Source organism: Neoarius graeffei, chromosome 14 (genome assembly GCF_027579695.1).
Source record: "Neoarius graeffei isolate fNeoGra1 chromosome 14, fNeoGra1.pri, whole genome shotgun sequence".
Lineage (NCBI taxonomy): Eukaryota > Metazoa > Chordata > Actinopteri > Siluriformes > Ariidae > Neoarius > Neoarius graeffei.
In genome coordinates, this window is record NC_083582.1 from 4762982 (window position 1) to 4779289 (window position 16308).

General features: G+C 40.8%; 1 protein-coding gene across 1 annotated transcript; it reads left to right on the forward strand.

The window, feature by feature from the left end:
* The first annotated feature begins 60 nt into the window (after positions 1–60).
* rgrb (retinal G protein coupled receptor b) lies at positions 61–15766 on the forward strand. The gene is made up of 7 exons (XM_060938715.1): positions 61–136; positions 2199–2355; positions 8440–8561; positions 11500–11659; positions 12732–12849; positions 14854–14967; positions 15638–15766. The coding sequence occupies exons 1-7, from the start codon at positions 61–63 to the stop codon at positions 15764–15766; spliced, it is 876 nt and encodes a 291-aa protein (XP_060794698.1).
* Positions 15767–16308: the final 542 nt, after the last annotated feature.

Genomic DNA, 16308 nt, shown 5'->3' on the forward strand with positions numbered 1-16308 from the left:
ACTCAGCTGAAAGAGGAGTGGTGTTATTGATAACAGCGTTATTGATAAATTATCTTTAAAATGGCATCTCACGTGTTACCTGAGGGATTCAGCGATTTTGACATGTTTGTGTTTGGCTCGGTGCTGCTGGTTGGCGGTAGGTGCCAATATTTTTTCAAGTTTCAAGCGCTGTGGAGTCATTGGTGATGAGTCTCTTCAGTAAAGTGTCCACCTTATTCCTGAAGCTAATGCTGGAGAAATTGTTATGCATGAAACTTATCGAGCAGAAGTGACTGTAATGACCATGATGTCAGATGGACTGCTTTCGCAGTGCTTTCACTAAATTAGTATTGTTTACATTATTATATTCCTTGTTAATTTTTAATATGTTATAGTATAAATGAAATGTGTGGATTGTGAAAATTTTATTATGGAGTTCTGAGAGAGCTCGCACTGTTGGCGGATGTGCTAACAATCAGGCTAAGCTAAACCAATGGCTGAAACAGGAATGGTATGAACAGAAGCACGTTTATAGCAGGAACGTTTCTATCAGCGATGGACTCAGTGACGTTTTTATCATCTTCAAACAGACAATGAGCATGGCTAAAGAATCTAAAATAAACAAAGACTCCAAAAACTCTGGATGTGTGATCATTTCTTTTATCTGCTATGGCGAGGCTACAAGATGCCACCAGATTCCTCTAGAAGGTCAAAGTGATGTTTCTGGAGCATTCAGCAGAAAGAAAACGAGTTCTTTTATTTGAGATTTAAACACACAGACACATATTTTGTGTCTTCTGTTGAAGGTTTTATTTGCAGTACTTGTAAAGAAGTATGTTTACATTGTGCTAGTATTTCCTCTACTGATAGGATAAATGTACATACCAGCTACAGTAAGTTATCTGAGGTCATTGTTTACTTTCATTACTGCCAAACAATTAATACCTTTAGCATAACTGCTAGCTTCGCCAGTGCTGACTGGATAACAAGTAACCAGGAGACACACCCATAGTCAATGGCTTTACTCAGCCCTTCAGCAGTCAGCAATACATCCAGTTCCTCCATGATAGGCAGGCATTCCACAGTATCTAGCAGTGCCATCCAAGATGCTATATTCCTTGGAGTAGAGTTCAGAGTGTTCAGAGTGCTGCTCCACCCATCTGTCCATCTGCTTGCCTTTGTCTTTGATGGTCTCTCCTGTTATGGTTTTCAGTGGTACTGACTTGCTCTGGGTTGAACCGGTGGATTTCCTGATCCCCTCATACACTCCATGGATGTTACCTGTGTCAAATGATGTCTGAATACTTTCGCAGAGTTGTAGGCAGTAGTTATTTGCAGAGTGTGTGGCAACTTTCTGGGCCCTACTTCCTACTGTCCTTAGCGCTTGAATTGCTGCCTAGGTGGGGTGGCAATTGTGCTCTAGTAGTGCAACACACTTTGTCTCGATGACAGTGGTGAGCTTACTTGAGCTCGGTTCAAACCAGTCCTGTGTCTTCCTCCGTTTGTTCCCAAAGACCTTGAGTACAGTGCTGTGAATAGTGTCCCCTGAGAAAGTACCATTCCATGAGTGAGTATGGCCACAAGGCAGCGGAGGTTTGAAATTGTAGGTGCTAAGGAAGGCAACTGGACTTGCTTGAAATTCTTGAAGACGTTTCACCTCTCATCCAAAAGGCTTCTTCAGTTCCGTCTGATTAGTGGGGAGTTCCAGGTATTTATCCTCTAGTGGACCAAAAGCAACCCTAAGGAGAGTCATTGAGGTCACATGGGTCATTGACCCTCTCAGTCATCCTGTAGGTTGTTAGGGTCACCAGGGGCCAGGTGTGAATGGTGTTAGCAGCTTAGAGCATTGTTGGGGGTGATCTGTGGATCGTTGGCTAGGGTTGCTTTTGGTCCACTAGAGGATAAATACCTGGAACTCCCCACCAGTCAGACATAACTGAAGAAGCCTTTCAGATGAGAGGTGAAATGTCTTCAAGGATTTCAAGCAAGTCCAGTTGCCTTCTTTAGCACCTATGGTTTATGATGACCTGGATGACTGAGAACCTTCACAGACAGGTCTGAAATCAGAGTTTCCCTTTCTGAGATGGAAGGCCTTCCCAGGCTTATGAGTTCCATCTACCCAGAAGACTATATTTGATGTAAAAATGGAAAATGTGTTCCTTTAATACACACTTTCTGTATAAATTAAATTAAATGTGTGTGTGTGTGTGTGTGTTTAGGCTTGCTTGGTTTTTTCCTGAACTTCATATCCATGTTGGCCTTCCTGAATGTGAAGCAAATCAAGAATCCCAGTAATTTCTTTGTCTTCAGTCTGGCGCTTGCTGATCTTGGACTCAGCTGTAACAGTCTAATATCTGCCTACGCCAGTTACCTCAGGTACATGCTACACTCAGCTACATGACAGACTCAGTGACATGTCTTACTCAGGTAAACACCAGCGTTGTAAAGTCACTAAACCTTGAGTCCAAGTCCAGTCCCAAGTCCCCAGTGTTCAAGTCCACTCTTGATCCAAGTCCAGTTCAAGTCGAGTCTGAGAACAAGACTCCATGTGACAATGGCTGTTATTGCCTTTATGTGAAAGCGTCTCCGTTACTGTGTTGGACTAGCATTATTGCTCGACTGCCCCATTTTAGTCAACAGGCTACAGATAAAAAGCATGTTCATCGCTCAGCAAACCCCGCCCACTATCAACAGAGTAAATAACATGAGAGAGGGTTAACACTAGCTAGTTCGTCAGTCAGCAAGCCTCTCCCACTATCAACAGAGAAATGAACATAGCGTGTCACTTCCTTCTCTGGGTGGAGTCTTACCAAATGATGATTGAAGTTCGAGGTTGTCCCCGTCGTCTCCTCGATAGTTCTTCTACATATGGAACACATAGCAGTGCATTTTTTCCCACTGCACAAGAAATCTGTATAAGAAAAGTGGACAATCCTAGGGGCGTCTCTCCAGGCATTTTAGTGCCATCAACGTTAGTTCTCTTGCACGAAATTAGTATAAAAATTAATATAGAAATATCTTACAGCAAATTATTATGGCGTGTTACAAAAAATAAATAAAAAATCAGAGTCCTCATCTCCGATTTACGAGTCTGAATGCAGTTAATGCACGAGTCCGAGTCATCAATGCTCAAGTCCAAGTCAAGTCACGAGTCCTTAAAATTAGGGCACGAGTCAGACTCGAGTACTACAAGCCTGGTTCATGCTACACTCAGGTACACGTCACACTCAGGTACGTCATGCTGTGTTTTAGAGTAAACATTTTTTTTTGCACAAAATCACTTCTTAAACAGCATCAGGGAGCAAATATTTTTCTGGTGATTAATTGTTTGTGTGTCTTTGGGCTGTATTTAAGTCATAATTTCAGTCCAAAGGTTACACCAATGTTTTTTCTTGAGTTCTGCAGCTACTTAAGTGGATTTTCAGATTATTAAAAGCACCTGTGTGTAGTTCACATGATTCGGGGTCTAATTAATATATCACCAAGATATTATTGCATGAACAGCCTGAGTTATAATTATCATTAATCACTGGCTTAATCAAACAAAGCAGCTTCCACACCCATTATTCAGCAGCACACAGAATAGCACCTGATCCAGCACACGCTGTTATTTTACATTTTGTTTATATAATTCTCCGACAGTTACTGATGTATCACTTAAGTAAATTGTAATGTGTGTGTGTGTGTGTGAGAGAGAGATGTAATTGATGTTATCACACCTTTAATTTGCTGTAGAATTAATAAAATAATGCGAGCGTTTGTGTTAATTCGATACTCTCCCCCTGTAAAGAAACATATCCACAGTTTACAGAATAATCTGACAATAAACTTACAGCTCACATTCATTTCATTAATATTTTTTTGAAACTAAACATTCACTCCTTGAGATAAGGAACATTTCTGATTCATATGCATCACCTCCCATATGCTCTAGAACAAAATAATGCTTTAAAGGGGAAGGACACTTTAAAGGGGAAATATTTAACAGTTATTCCACAAAATCGAGTCGTACATGAGCTGAGAGCCAATGAGGCGCGTAGCACTGAGATTGAGTGGAATAACTGTTTTATTCTATCCACATTCACTGGATTTTGAGAAACAGAGCATTTTTATTTTTAGCAAATTGGATAAATAAAGACTTTATACCAAACATCCAACAAAATCATTTCCGCTTAGAATGTAAACAAACCGGCGAAATGACAGGAGCAATTTGTAAAAAATGCAATAATAATAATTTTTGAAAAAAAAAAAAAGTGTTCTTATCAGGGCTTTGAACCGGTTCAAGGAACGAAAACGAAAACCGGGAACTTTTTCTATTTCACATGGAACAGAAACGAAACCAGAAACTTTATTATTTTTTATGTTCCGGAACAGAAACGCTTATTAAAAATAATGGTAACCGGTTAATACCGGTTTTTATTTCGTTCCTCAAAGTTTCTGTAGCCTACAAATAGTCATTCTCCTGCGCAAGTTTCTATGACCCGCTGGGGTTCACTTCCTGTGTGACGTTCGCTGATTGAATGGAGAGAGCGGGAGGGTGGACTACTAGTGAGTAAATGCATTACTGAGTGTCTGAGCAAAGAAGAGCCTGAACGATGCAACCTCCCTATTGGCTGTTTGTAAAAATGTATCAGTTGTTGCCCCTCCCACGGGAATCATCGCGGGCTCGAGAGACGAGACCTGACGAGTTAGTTCGTTGGTAGCAGAACAAAATGTCTGGACACAAATTGGGTTTTCAGAAAAGGAAAGAAAATAAATGGAGGGTCGAAAATACAAAAAAGGAGGCAGAAAATGCAAAACGAGTTTTAAGGTAGGACAAATGGTTAGTTTTCTGAGGCAGCCCACCGTGGCTGCCTGCAGGCTTATTTATTATAGCCCATTTAGTTAAAATAGTTGATATAAAATGTTTATAGTTATAGTTATGTGATGGTTGTCCTGATTTAGACTGTTTTTTTTTTTTGGGGGGGGGGGGGGGGGGTTGCGCGATGTTGCACCCGGGTCCAGATTAGGGCAGAACCGGCCCTGGCTACATTTCAGGTGTAGTTTGTTTTATGTATGTATGTACTTGCATAGATGTGTACTTGGTCTTCCAGTATGGCGCCTAACAAAACCTCGCGGCGCGGTGACGTCATGCGGTAGCCCTCTATAGGGCCTGACTAGCCTTTGGTAACACACTAAACGAATTCTCTTTCATTTTTGGCACTTTTTCTGTTTGTGTAGATGGGAAGACATACTGAGAATCCAAATCACCAACATTTGAAATAATAATTGTTTTGAATTATTTCTTGTCTTATTTAATGAAGGTTGTAATAGAATTAGCCTACATTTGGCTTAAGCTGGATGAGACAGAGACATAATTTTTTAGCCATTTGTTAAACCGCTGACCGGGAACGTAATTAACCATTCCGGGAACGAAATTTTTTTGTTCTAACTGGTTCAGGAACGTCTATTTAATGGTGGAACCCAAAACCGGAAACGTTAAAATTCCGTTTCTGTTCGGAACGAACCGATAGGAAAACAATTCCGGTTCAAAGCCCTGGTTCTTATCATCAAATACTTTCATTCCAAATTTTGTTGCTTTTTTGTATTTTGGGGGTTTTGTTTTCAATTAGAGTTTTTGTTTCATCCTTGGTTTGTTCAATAACACGCTCCACCATTTTGTTTTTCTCTACTCACGGTATATGAGCTGATATCCTAATAGTAGAGTAGCCAATCAGAGTGCGCGATTGCTCATATCCAGTGAATGTGGATAGAATAAATATTAAATATAGTGTACACTTTTTTGGAGAGGTGAATTATAGGTACTGACATGAAATGTTGCTTCATGCACTAATACCACACTGACACAACACATATTTGTTTGTTTGTTTAATTTATTTGAATTGTATTTTTTTCAGAAATTGCATATGATGACTGAAATGCAATATTTTCCTGAAATTACATTAAAGCATTTTAACCATATATATATATATATATATATATATATATATATATATATATATATATATATATGCAATTACTATCTCATCTATGCAAATAAACTATAACATAATAACATATCAGGATTCTTAAAAAGATTATTACAACCCCGATTCCAAAAAAGTTGGGACAAAGTACAAATTGTAAATAAAAACGGAATGCAATGATGTGGAAGTTTCAAAATTCCATATTTTATTCAGAATAGAACATAGATGACATATCAAATGTTTAAACTGAGAAAATGTATCATTTAAAGAGAAAAATTAGGTGATTTTAAATTTCATGACAACAACACATCTCAAAAAAGTTGGGACAAGGCCATGTTTCCCACTGTGAGACATCCCCTTTTCTCTTTACAACAGTCTGTAAACGTCTGGGGACTGAGGAGACAAGTTGCTCAAGTTTAGGGATAGGAATGTTAACCCATTCTTGTCTAATGTAGGATTCTAGTTGCTCAACTGTCTTAGGTCTTTTTTGTCGTATCTTCCGTTTTATGATGCGCCAAATGTTTTCTATGGGTGAAAGATCTGGACTGCAGGCTGGCCAGTTCAGTACCCGGACCCTTCTTCTACGCAGCCATGATGCTGTAATTGATGCAGTATGTGGTTTGGCATTGTCATGTTGGAAAATGCAAGGTCTTCCCTGAAAGAGACGTCGTCTGGATGGGAGCATATGTTGCTCTAGAACCTGGATATACCTTTCAGCATTGATGGTGTCTTTCCAGATGTGTAAGCTGCCCATGCCACACGCACTAATGCAACCCCATACCATCAGAGATGCAGGCTTCTGAACTGAACGCTGATAACAACTCGGGTCATCCTTCTCCTCTTTAGTCCGAATGACACGGCGTCCCTGATTTCCATAAAGAACTTCAAATTTTGATTCATCTGACCACAGAACAGTTTTCCACTTTGCCGCAGTCCATTTTAAATGAGCCTTGGCCCAGAGAAGACGTCTGCGCTTCTGGATCGTGTTTAGATACGGCTTCTTCTTTGAACTATAGAGTTTTAGCCGGCAACGGCGGATGGCACGGTGAATTGTGTTCACAGATAATGTTCTCTGGAAATATTCCTGAGCCCATTTTGTGATTTCCAATACAGAAGCATGCCTGTATGTGATGCAGTGCCGTCTAAGGGCCCGAAGATCACGGGCACCCAGTATGGTTTTCCGGCCTTGACCCTTACGCACAGAGATTCTTCCAGATTCTCTGAATCTTTTGATGATATTATGCACTGTAGATGATGATATGTTCAAACTCTTTGCAATTTTACACTGTCGAACTCCTTTCTGATATTGCTCCACTATTTGTCGGCGCAGAATTAGGGGGATTGGTGATCCTCTTCCCATCTTTACTTCTGAGAGCTGCTGCCACTCCAAGATGCTCTTTTTATACCCAGTCATGTTAATGACCTATTGCCAATTGACCTAATGAGTTGCAATTTGGTCCTCCAGCTGTTCCTTTTTTGTACCTTTAACTTTTCCAGCCTCTTATGCCGCTTTTCCACTACAAACGCGGCTGAGTTGGGCTGAGCCGTGCCGTGCTGAGTTGGGCTGAGTGGGGCTGTTGGAGTTGCATTTCGACTACAACCGCGCTGAACCGTGCTGGCTGGAAGTGGGTGGACACATTGGGTGGAGTTAGCAAAAGTGGGTGGACGTCACGTGATGTCGTTAAGCAGTGCAAACAGTGACATCAGTGAGCTTTTAAGCGGTAGTCTCACGACCCGAATAGTAAACAATAAACATGGAGGACATGGAGTCGTTAGTGTTGCTGGTCTTGGTTCTGTGGCTTGTTGTCACCGACAACGCTAACAGATACTGGCAAGAGCGTATAGATGAGGCGAGGCGCATAAGGCTTCAGAAATTCTCGTAATTCGTAATTCTTCTTCTTCCGGGTTTGCGGTGTTTACAGATCCCAGCGTGCTCGCGGGTCGTGTGTGGGCATGTGAGGACACTCCTCCTCACCAATCAGTGCACAGGGGAGTGTCTGCTCACGCCCCCAGCCTCACTCGGCTCGCTTTGGCTCGCTTCAGCCCCACTCCAAAACGGTGCGAGTTTTAGGGGCTAAGCAGGGCTGAAGCGAGCTGAGTCGTGCTGTTCTTTTGTAGTCGAAACGCGAGCCGTGTCGGGCTGAAGTGAGCTGAAGCGAGCTGAAGTGAGCTGAAAAAGGGTAGTGGAAAAGGGCCATTATTGCCCCTGTCCCAACTTTTTTGAGATGTGTTGCTGTCATGAAATTTCAAATGAACCAATATTTGGCATGAAATTTCAAAATGTCTCACTTTCGACATTTGATATGTTGTCTATGTTGTATTGTGAATACAATATCAGTTTTTGAGATTTGTAAATTATTGCATTCCGTTTTTATTTACAATTTGTACTTTGTCCCAACTTTTTTGGAATCGGGGTTGTATATTATGTACCAGTTTAATAAAGAATAAACTGATGACTCAAGATATGTGTGTGTGTTGTGTGTGTGTGTTGTAGATATTGGCCGTTTGGTCCCCAGGGTTGCCAGTTCCACGCTTTTCAGGGACTGGTGTCCATCTTGGCAGGAATCAGTTTCCTTGGTGCTGTAGCATGGGACCGATATCACATGTACTGCACCAGTGAGTTCATATCAATCACATTAATTTAAAATCATTTTATTAATTTACTAAATGTGAAACAATAGGAAAGATTGTTTTTTTTCTGATAGTAAACTGTACAGTATGTGTTTCTCATACTGAGTGATGGAGTGGTGTGATGAAGCGGAATTACAGTTACCAGCCTGATGATGATTATTTTCCCATTCCAGCACAGCCCCAAGTGTTTTATTCCTCTTACACCACAGCAGCTTACCAACAATTACTAATCCTCTCCGTCCTGAAGATGTATGAAAACTTAGTTCCAGCTTTACCTCTGACTGTTACAAAGTGTGGACACTGAAGACTCCTTCCAGATACGTTAAATAAACATCTCTTTACTTCAAGAAAATTTCTCCATTTTAACAATTTTTTTAAAATCCGTTTTTGTGGCGCGTCTTCTGTACATGACCCTGTGAATGAGCTGTTACTATAGAAACGATAACATTTTAATGTAAACTTGTGATTTGCAGCTCCAGGGCTGCTGTAAAACAGCTGCAAATCAGAAAAAGTTGGGGTGGTGCGTTGAGATTGAAATTAAAACTAAAAACAATGAGCTGTAAATAATCTTTGACCACTCAGAACAATACAACTGCACATTACTTGATGTTATACCTCATCAATTGGATTGGGTTTTTTTTCAAAATAAACATTTCAAATTTGATTCTTGTAACAGATTTCAGAAGAAGTTGCTACAGTAAAGTATTTCTGACTTTATACTGTTCCCGTTCCTTCTCCCGACACTTAAAAGCTGTTTATGGACTGAAGACTCCAAGTGATGAAGTGTTTCAGGTGTTATTTTTGTCCCGTTCTTCCTGTAAACAGGTCTTAAAGGAACAGTCCACCGTACTTCCATAATGAAATATGCTCTTATCTGAATTGAGACGAGCTGCTCCGTACCTCTCCGAGCTTTGCGCGACCTCCCAGTCAGTCAGACGCGCTGTCACTCCTGTTAGCAATGTAGCTAGGCTCAGCATGGCCAATGGTATTTTTTGGGGCTGTAGTTAGATGCGACCAAACTTTTCCGCATTTTTCCCGTTTACATAGGTTTATATGAGCAGTGATATGAAACAAGTTCAGTTACACAAATTGAAACGTGGCGATTTTCTATGCTATGGAAAGTCCGCACTATAATGACAGGCGTACTAACACCTTCTGCGCGCTTCGACAGCGCATTGATATCTGAGCTCCGTATCAATGTGCTGTCGAAGCGCGCAGAAGGTGTTAGTACGCCTGTCATTATAGTGCGGACTTTCCATAGCATAGAAAATCGCTACGTTTCAATTTGTGTAACTGAACTTGTTTCATATCACTGCTCATATAAACCTATGTAAACGGGAAAAATGCGGAAAAGTTTGGTCGCATCTAACTACAGCCCCAAAAAATACCATTGGCCATACTGAGCCTAGCTACATTGCTAACAGGAGTGACAGCGTGTCTGACTGCGTCTGACTGACTGGGAGGTCGCGCAAAGCTCGGAGAGGTACGGAGCAGCTCGTCTCAATTCAGATAAGAGCATATTTCATTATGGAAGTACGGTGGACTGTTCCTTTAAGGTGTGGAACAGTTCGGGGTCGTCACTGTCATATTTTTCATTTCTAAATTCTCCACACATTCTCTATTGGGGACAGAGGGGACACGCCCTCTTCTTCCACAGCCACGCCTTTGTAATGTGAGCAGAATGTGGTTTTGCATCGTTTTGTTGAAATCTCCCTGGAAAAGACGTCGTCTTGAAGGCAGCAGTTGTTGCTTCAAAACCTCAGTGCAGATTTCTGCATTAATGCTCCATCACAGAAGTGTAAGTTACTTTTACCAAGGGCACTGACCCAACGCCATACCATGACACACCCTGACTTTTGGACTTGTTGCTTTTTCTTCCAAAAAAGACCTGGAATACTGATTCGTCTGACCACAATACCCGTTCCCACTGTGTGATGGTCCATCCCAGACGCCTCCGAGCCCAGAGAAGTTGACGGCACTTCTGGACACAGTTAACATAAGGCTTCCTTTTTGCATAGTAAAGTTTTAACTGGTGACTGTGGATGTAACTCCGTATTGTAGCTTGATAAATGCTTTCCAAAGGAATCCTGAGCCCATGTGGTTCTATCAGCTGTATATGAATGACAGTTCTTGATGCAGTGAGGGATCTGAAATCATGAAGGTTCAGATTAGGCTGGAGCCCTTTACACACCAAAATTCCTCCAGATTCCTTGAATGGTTTAATGACGATTTGCCCCTTAGAGGATGAAATATCCAAATCCCTTCCTATCTTTCTTTGAGGAACATTGTTCTTAAACATTTCAATCATTTTCTCACACATTTGTCGACAAACTGGAGATCCTCAGCTCGTCTTTACTCCTCAAACACTCGGCCTTTCCTGGAGACTGATTTTGTACCAAATCATGATTACAGTCACCTGTTTCAAATCACATCATTATTTAATTGCTTTATCTCATTACTCGCCTTAAATTTCCTCCGTCCCAACTTTGTTGGAATGTGTTGCAGGACTGAAACGCAGGAATGGATGTAAATTAACAAATGAAATGAAGTTGACCAACAAAACATGTAATATCTCCGGTTCATTCTGTCTGTAATGAAATACAAGTCAAAGTACATTTACAAATCACTGCTTTCTTTTTTTTTTATTTGTAATTTCCATACCATCTCAATTTTTTCTAATTTGCAGTTGGAGAAAATTAATCAACACCTTCTGACAGTCAGAATCCAGAATTCAGCAGAACTGTGGTCTTATTTGAGAAATCCTTTGAACGTTGAGTGTAAAACGGTGGTGTTTCATTCTCAGCATTTTTTACTTCTTTATTATTTATCCTGATCATCAGATTTGAAGACAGGACCTGGGCTAATGGGACACAATTAAAATCATAATGAATAAACATATACACACATCTGTGGTGTGTTTCAGAGCAGAAGATGTTTTGGAGCACGGCTCTGACCCTGAGCTCCATCATGTGGGGTTTGGCCACGCTGTGGGCCGCTCTGCCGTTACCCTTCATCGGATGGGGTGTGTTCGACTTTGAGCCCATGCTCGTCGGCTGCACCGTCGACTACACCAGAGGAGACAGGTACATACATCATCAAACACTGAGTAACACACTTCATCAAACACACCCTGATCCGGATAGATCATGTACTGTGGTCTGCATGGGATTAGCAGTTCAATACTTTTGCAAGGCACTGTATGTATGAAGTGAATCAGAGACACTTTTGTAAATATGGCAGAAGCTTTTGGTTCATGGAAACATTTACATATTTACTCTGATGATGGATTTTCATTCTGTATACTATTACTTGTACTATCCATCCATTTGAGTTGATCTCCAATACAAGACTAACATGTGATTCTAAACTAAAAGGCCTTGAGCTTCGAGCACATGCTGATAGTGATGTGTGGTGTGATTGAACTCTTGGTAGAGTATTCGTAGGGCTACGGTCACACGACAGTGCTTTGCGATGGGTTATTGATGAAAATGAGGTGTTTTGGTGGTGATGTGTACTTCGTACAGGTGAGCTAAAGGTTGTGGTCTTCTGAGGAGACGTGGCATTTTTCATTGGAGGCATGCTTGAGGGTTTTGTTCATATCCGTGTCTGGCAGGAAAATGATCGCTGCTCAAAGATTTCAACAATTCGTGATATCAGTGCCAACCAATCAGCGACAATCGCAAATGCATTGTCTAACCGTCGCCAAACATTTGCAGAATATTTATGAACCCTTCACTCAACATTACGTTGAATGTAAATGCACTTTCAAGTCTTGGCGAAGGTTAGGCTACCTGTACGTGTCGGCAAGGCTCTCGCGAGCATCAGGGATATGGATTCGAGATAAACACATCTGAAGTGGCTTGGCAAAGTTTCCCTGAGCTTCGGGAAATATTTCCAAACCCATCTGAGAGTATTCACCGCTTAGTTTGCCAACAGAAACATCACCACTGCCTGCATTGAAATTTTTCATGACGTTTTTGGCGACTCATGAGGCGGAGACGCACCAAAAAACAACTTTCACCGTACATCACACGATTGGTGTCGATGTGACCAAATTTTCATCACCGAGTATTCGCAAACCCATCATGCGCAGTAGTGTGACCGGGGCCGTACACTGATATCTGACACCACTATCTCCTCCTGTGTGATATTCAGGGGTTACATCACCTACACGGTGTCCCTCATCGTGCTGTACCTGACCTTCCCGCTCCTCGTCATGTACTCCTCCTACTCCTCCATCCACACTTATTTCAGAAAGATCCACAACTTCAAGGTAACAACATTTCAAATATTCACCAACATTTTATAATAATTTTCCCTTCAGGATGTACAGCGATCAGTTAACCCCAACTCGTTTTACAATTGTACACATTTCAGAAAAAATAAGCAATTGTAATAAAGTACATAAATAAATACATAAGACTTTATTTATACGTCATCATTTACTGCAGTTAATAACAGTAAATGATGTTAAACTTTAGTGCTAATAAACCGTGTGTCCTATTAATGTTAAAGGTTTAATTTTGCTCATTAACAAACACAAACATTTCCATTAAACAGTAGATTAAATCTAGTGGTAGTTACGTTATTAATGTTACTGATGATGTGTTAATGTTGCAGTTTATGGTTTATTCGCTAATAAACTGTGTAAGAGAGAGCGTACAGTGTACGTTATCCCAATCAGCAATAATTTGATATGAAATATTGATTTTAAAATGTGGTTAGTTTTTTCTTTTTTATCAGACATCTAGTTTTAGGTTTGTTTACCTGACATGTTTCGACGTACGTAACTGTCGTCTTCCTCAGAGTGTCACCGGATGTTGTTGGTGACGCGTCTTATCAGCTGATGTCTCCGAAGGCGTGACCTTCCTGTCTGGTTTGACAGGTTGGTCAATATCCACAGTGGGCAATATCCAAAGGGGCGGAACAGGTCAAGAACAACAAAACACAGAAGAAAGAGAAAAAACAAAGCAACAAACAAGAACACAGGGGAGTAGTGACATTACCATACATCAGAGGAATAACGGAACGCATTCAAAGAGCAATGAGGAAACACAACATTAACACACCTGTCAAACCACACACAACACTCCGTCAGATCCTGGTTCATCCCAAAGACAGAATACATCCGGATAACAAATGCAACACCATATATGAGATTCCATGTCAATCATGCAATAAAACCTACATCTGAGAGACAGGAAGGAGCTTCACCACAAGGAAAAATGAACATAAAGAGTGCGAAAAGGAGACAGCTACAAGACAAACCCGAACAATAAAAGAAAAGGCACGACAGGAAAATTACAAGTCAGCCATAACAGATCACTGCAAAAGGGAAAATCACATTATGGACTGGGGGAATGCCAGAGTCATCCGCACAGAAGATAACAAACATCAGCGCTGGATCAGGGAGGCCATAGAGATCCGTAAGCGGAGCCCGAGGACCATCAACCGAGATGAGGGAGCATACATGCTCTCCCACACCTGGAGTGCCATCTTGCACGGGACGAACAGACAGTAGAAGGCGTGACCGACCTGTCAAACCAGACAGGAAGGCCACGCCTTCGGAAACATCAGCTGATAAGATGCGTCACCAACAACATCCGGTGACACTCTGAGGAAGACGGCAGTTACGTACGTCGAAACATGTCAGGTAAACAAACCTAAAACTAGATGTCTGATAAAAAAGAAAAAACTAACCATATCTAATATAGGACATAATGAACGTAATCGAGTGATTTTAAAATGATTTATTGCTTCCTCTAATGACGTGGTCCATAGTAACGGTCTGTTATACGCAGTAAGAGTTCTACAGAAATAACAGACCGCTGAACGCTGGAACTGACCAACCAGAACAGAGATTCCAAATACAAATAATTAAAAAAAAAAAAACGAATGGATCCTCAGCTATATGTATTGTATTTAACAAAGTAAACTTATACATGTGTGTACAAATGAAAACATAAAAATTAAAAAACACAAAAATGATCCAATTTAATTTATTCAACTTAAACGTAGGCTCATCTATCAATAGTTTATAAAATAATCATTTATTCATGATGTATTTTAATTTTTTACATAATTATTCATTCATGATTTATTTTAATTTGCTTTTCATTTTATTTTAAAACAATTTATTCATGATTCATTTCAATTTATGCTGCATTTTAAAATATTTTTATCCTTTCTAATTAATTAATATATTAATTCGTAAGTTTGTTTTTTACAGATTTATTCACATTTTACATAGAGACGTGTGTGTGTGTGTGTGTGTAAGTTTAACACAGGTCTGCCTGTAAAGACGTTGCTTCTCTTCTGGGGTCCGTATGTTATCGTGTGTGTGTATGCCTTCTTCGAGGACCCTAAGGTCTTATCACCGAAATTCAGAATGGTACAGGAACCTTCAACACACACACACTTGCATGCATGCAATGAAGTAGTTTGTTTTCTCCACTCCACTCAGATTAAAACCCTGTCAAAAATAAAATAAAATTTAAATAATGCATATGTAATAATAATAATAATAGGGGCGGCACGGTGGTGTAGTGGTTAGCGCTGTCGCCTCACAGCAAGAAGGTCCGGGTTCGAGCCCCGTGGCCGGCGAGGGCCTTTCTGTGCGGAGTTTGCATGTTCTCCCCGTGTCCGCGTGGGTTTCCTCCGGGTGCTCCGGTTTCCCCCACAGTCCAAAGACATGCAGGTTAGGTTAACTGGTGACTCTAAATTGAGCGTAGGTGTGAATGTGAGTGTGAATGGTTGTCTGTGTCTATGTGTCAGCCCTGTGATGACCTGGTGACTTGTCCAGGGTGAACCCCGCCTTTCACCCGTAGTCAGCTGGGATAGGCTCCAGCTTGCCTGCGACCCTGTAGAACAGGATAAAGCAGCTAGAGGTAATGAGATGAGATAATAATAATAATAATAATATCCTTTTATTAAAAATAGTCAGTGTTATGAAGGAAAGAGCAATCATCTCCAGGACACATATTCTTACAAAAAAAAAGTTTATTATTAAAAATAAAGAGAAAATTGTCCATCTGTGTGAACATGTCCTGTTTTTCTCGCAGGTCCTCCCCGTTCTCGCTAAACTGTCTCCCATCTCCAATGCTTGTCTGTACGCATACGGTAACGAGTTTTACCGAGGAGGAATCTGGGAGTTCCTGACAGGACAGAGACAGGCAGAGAAGAAGAAATAAAAGTGCAGTGGTGTGTTCGGTTCATCAGGAGAGGGTGAACTCAGTGAAGACACGAGGCTACGTTTACAGATCGGGTCTGAATTCTATAATCTGATGTGTATGTATAATGTTCTCACATTCATCTGCTGTATCCGTGTAAGCAATAAACCAGGAAGTGAAAAGATCAGGGGCGTGAGGCGGGGCAGTGACGTTGAAGATTACATGGAGATAGGAGAAGAAGAAGAAGAAGAAGAAGAAGAGCTGTATTTATATTCACACGCTGCCTTTAAGTCAATAAATGTGTCCTGATTTATTCAAGCTGCATTTTCTTCTTCTTCTTAAAAACATTTACGCACTAAAACAATCATCCCAAACCTCAGTCAGCATCATCTACAGACTTCACGGAGTTTAATTCCTTACAGAAATGTTAATACGCCAGTCTGTTTCGATTATATAAACAAATCAGTCTTCAGTACAGGTGATGTCTCACCAACACAGTGTCGAGTTTTCATGAAACTTCACACATGTAATATTTATGGCATTCTGTGAATAAGCCCTATGTT

What these genes read in the sequence shown, in the direction of transcription:
- rgrb (XM_060938715.1), top strand. Translation starts at nt 61, where the DNA reads ATGGCATCTCACGTGTTACCTGAGGGATTCAGCGATTTTGACATGTTT. An exon ending in CTCGGTGCTGCTGGTTGGCG is followed by an intron (nt 137 to 2,198) that starts GTAGGTGCCAAT and finishes GTGTGTGTTTAG; the next exon opens with GCTTGCTTGGTTTTTTCCTG. An exon ending in GACTACACCAGAGGAGACAG is followed by an intron (nt 11,660 to 12,731) that starts GTACATACATCA and finishes TGTGATATTCAG; the next exon opens with GGGTTACATCACCTACACGG.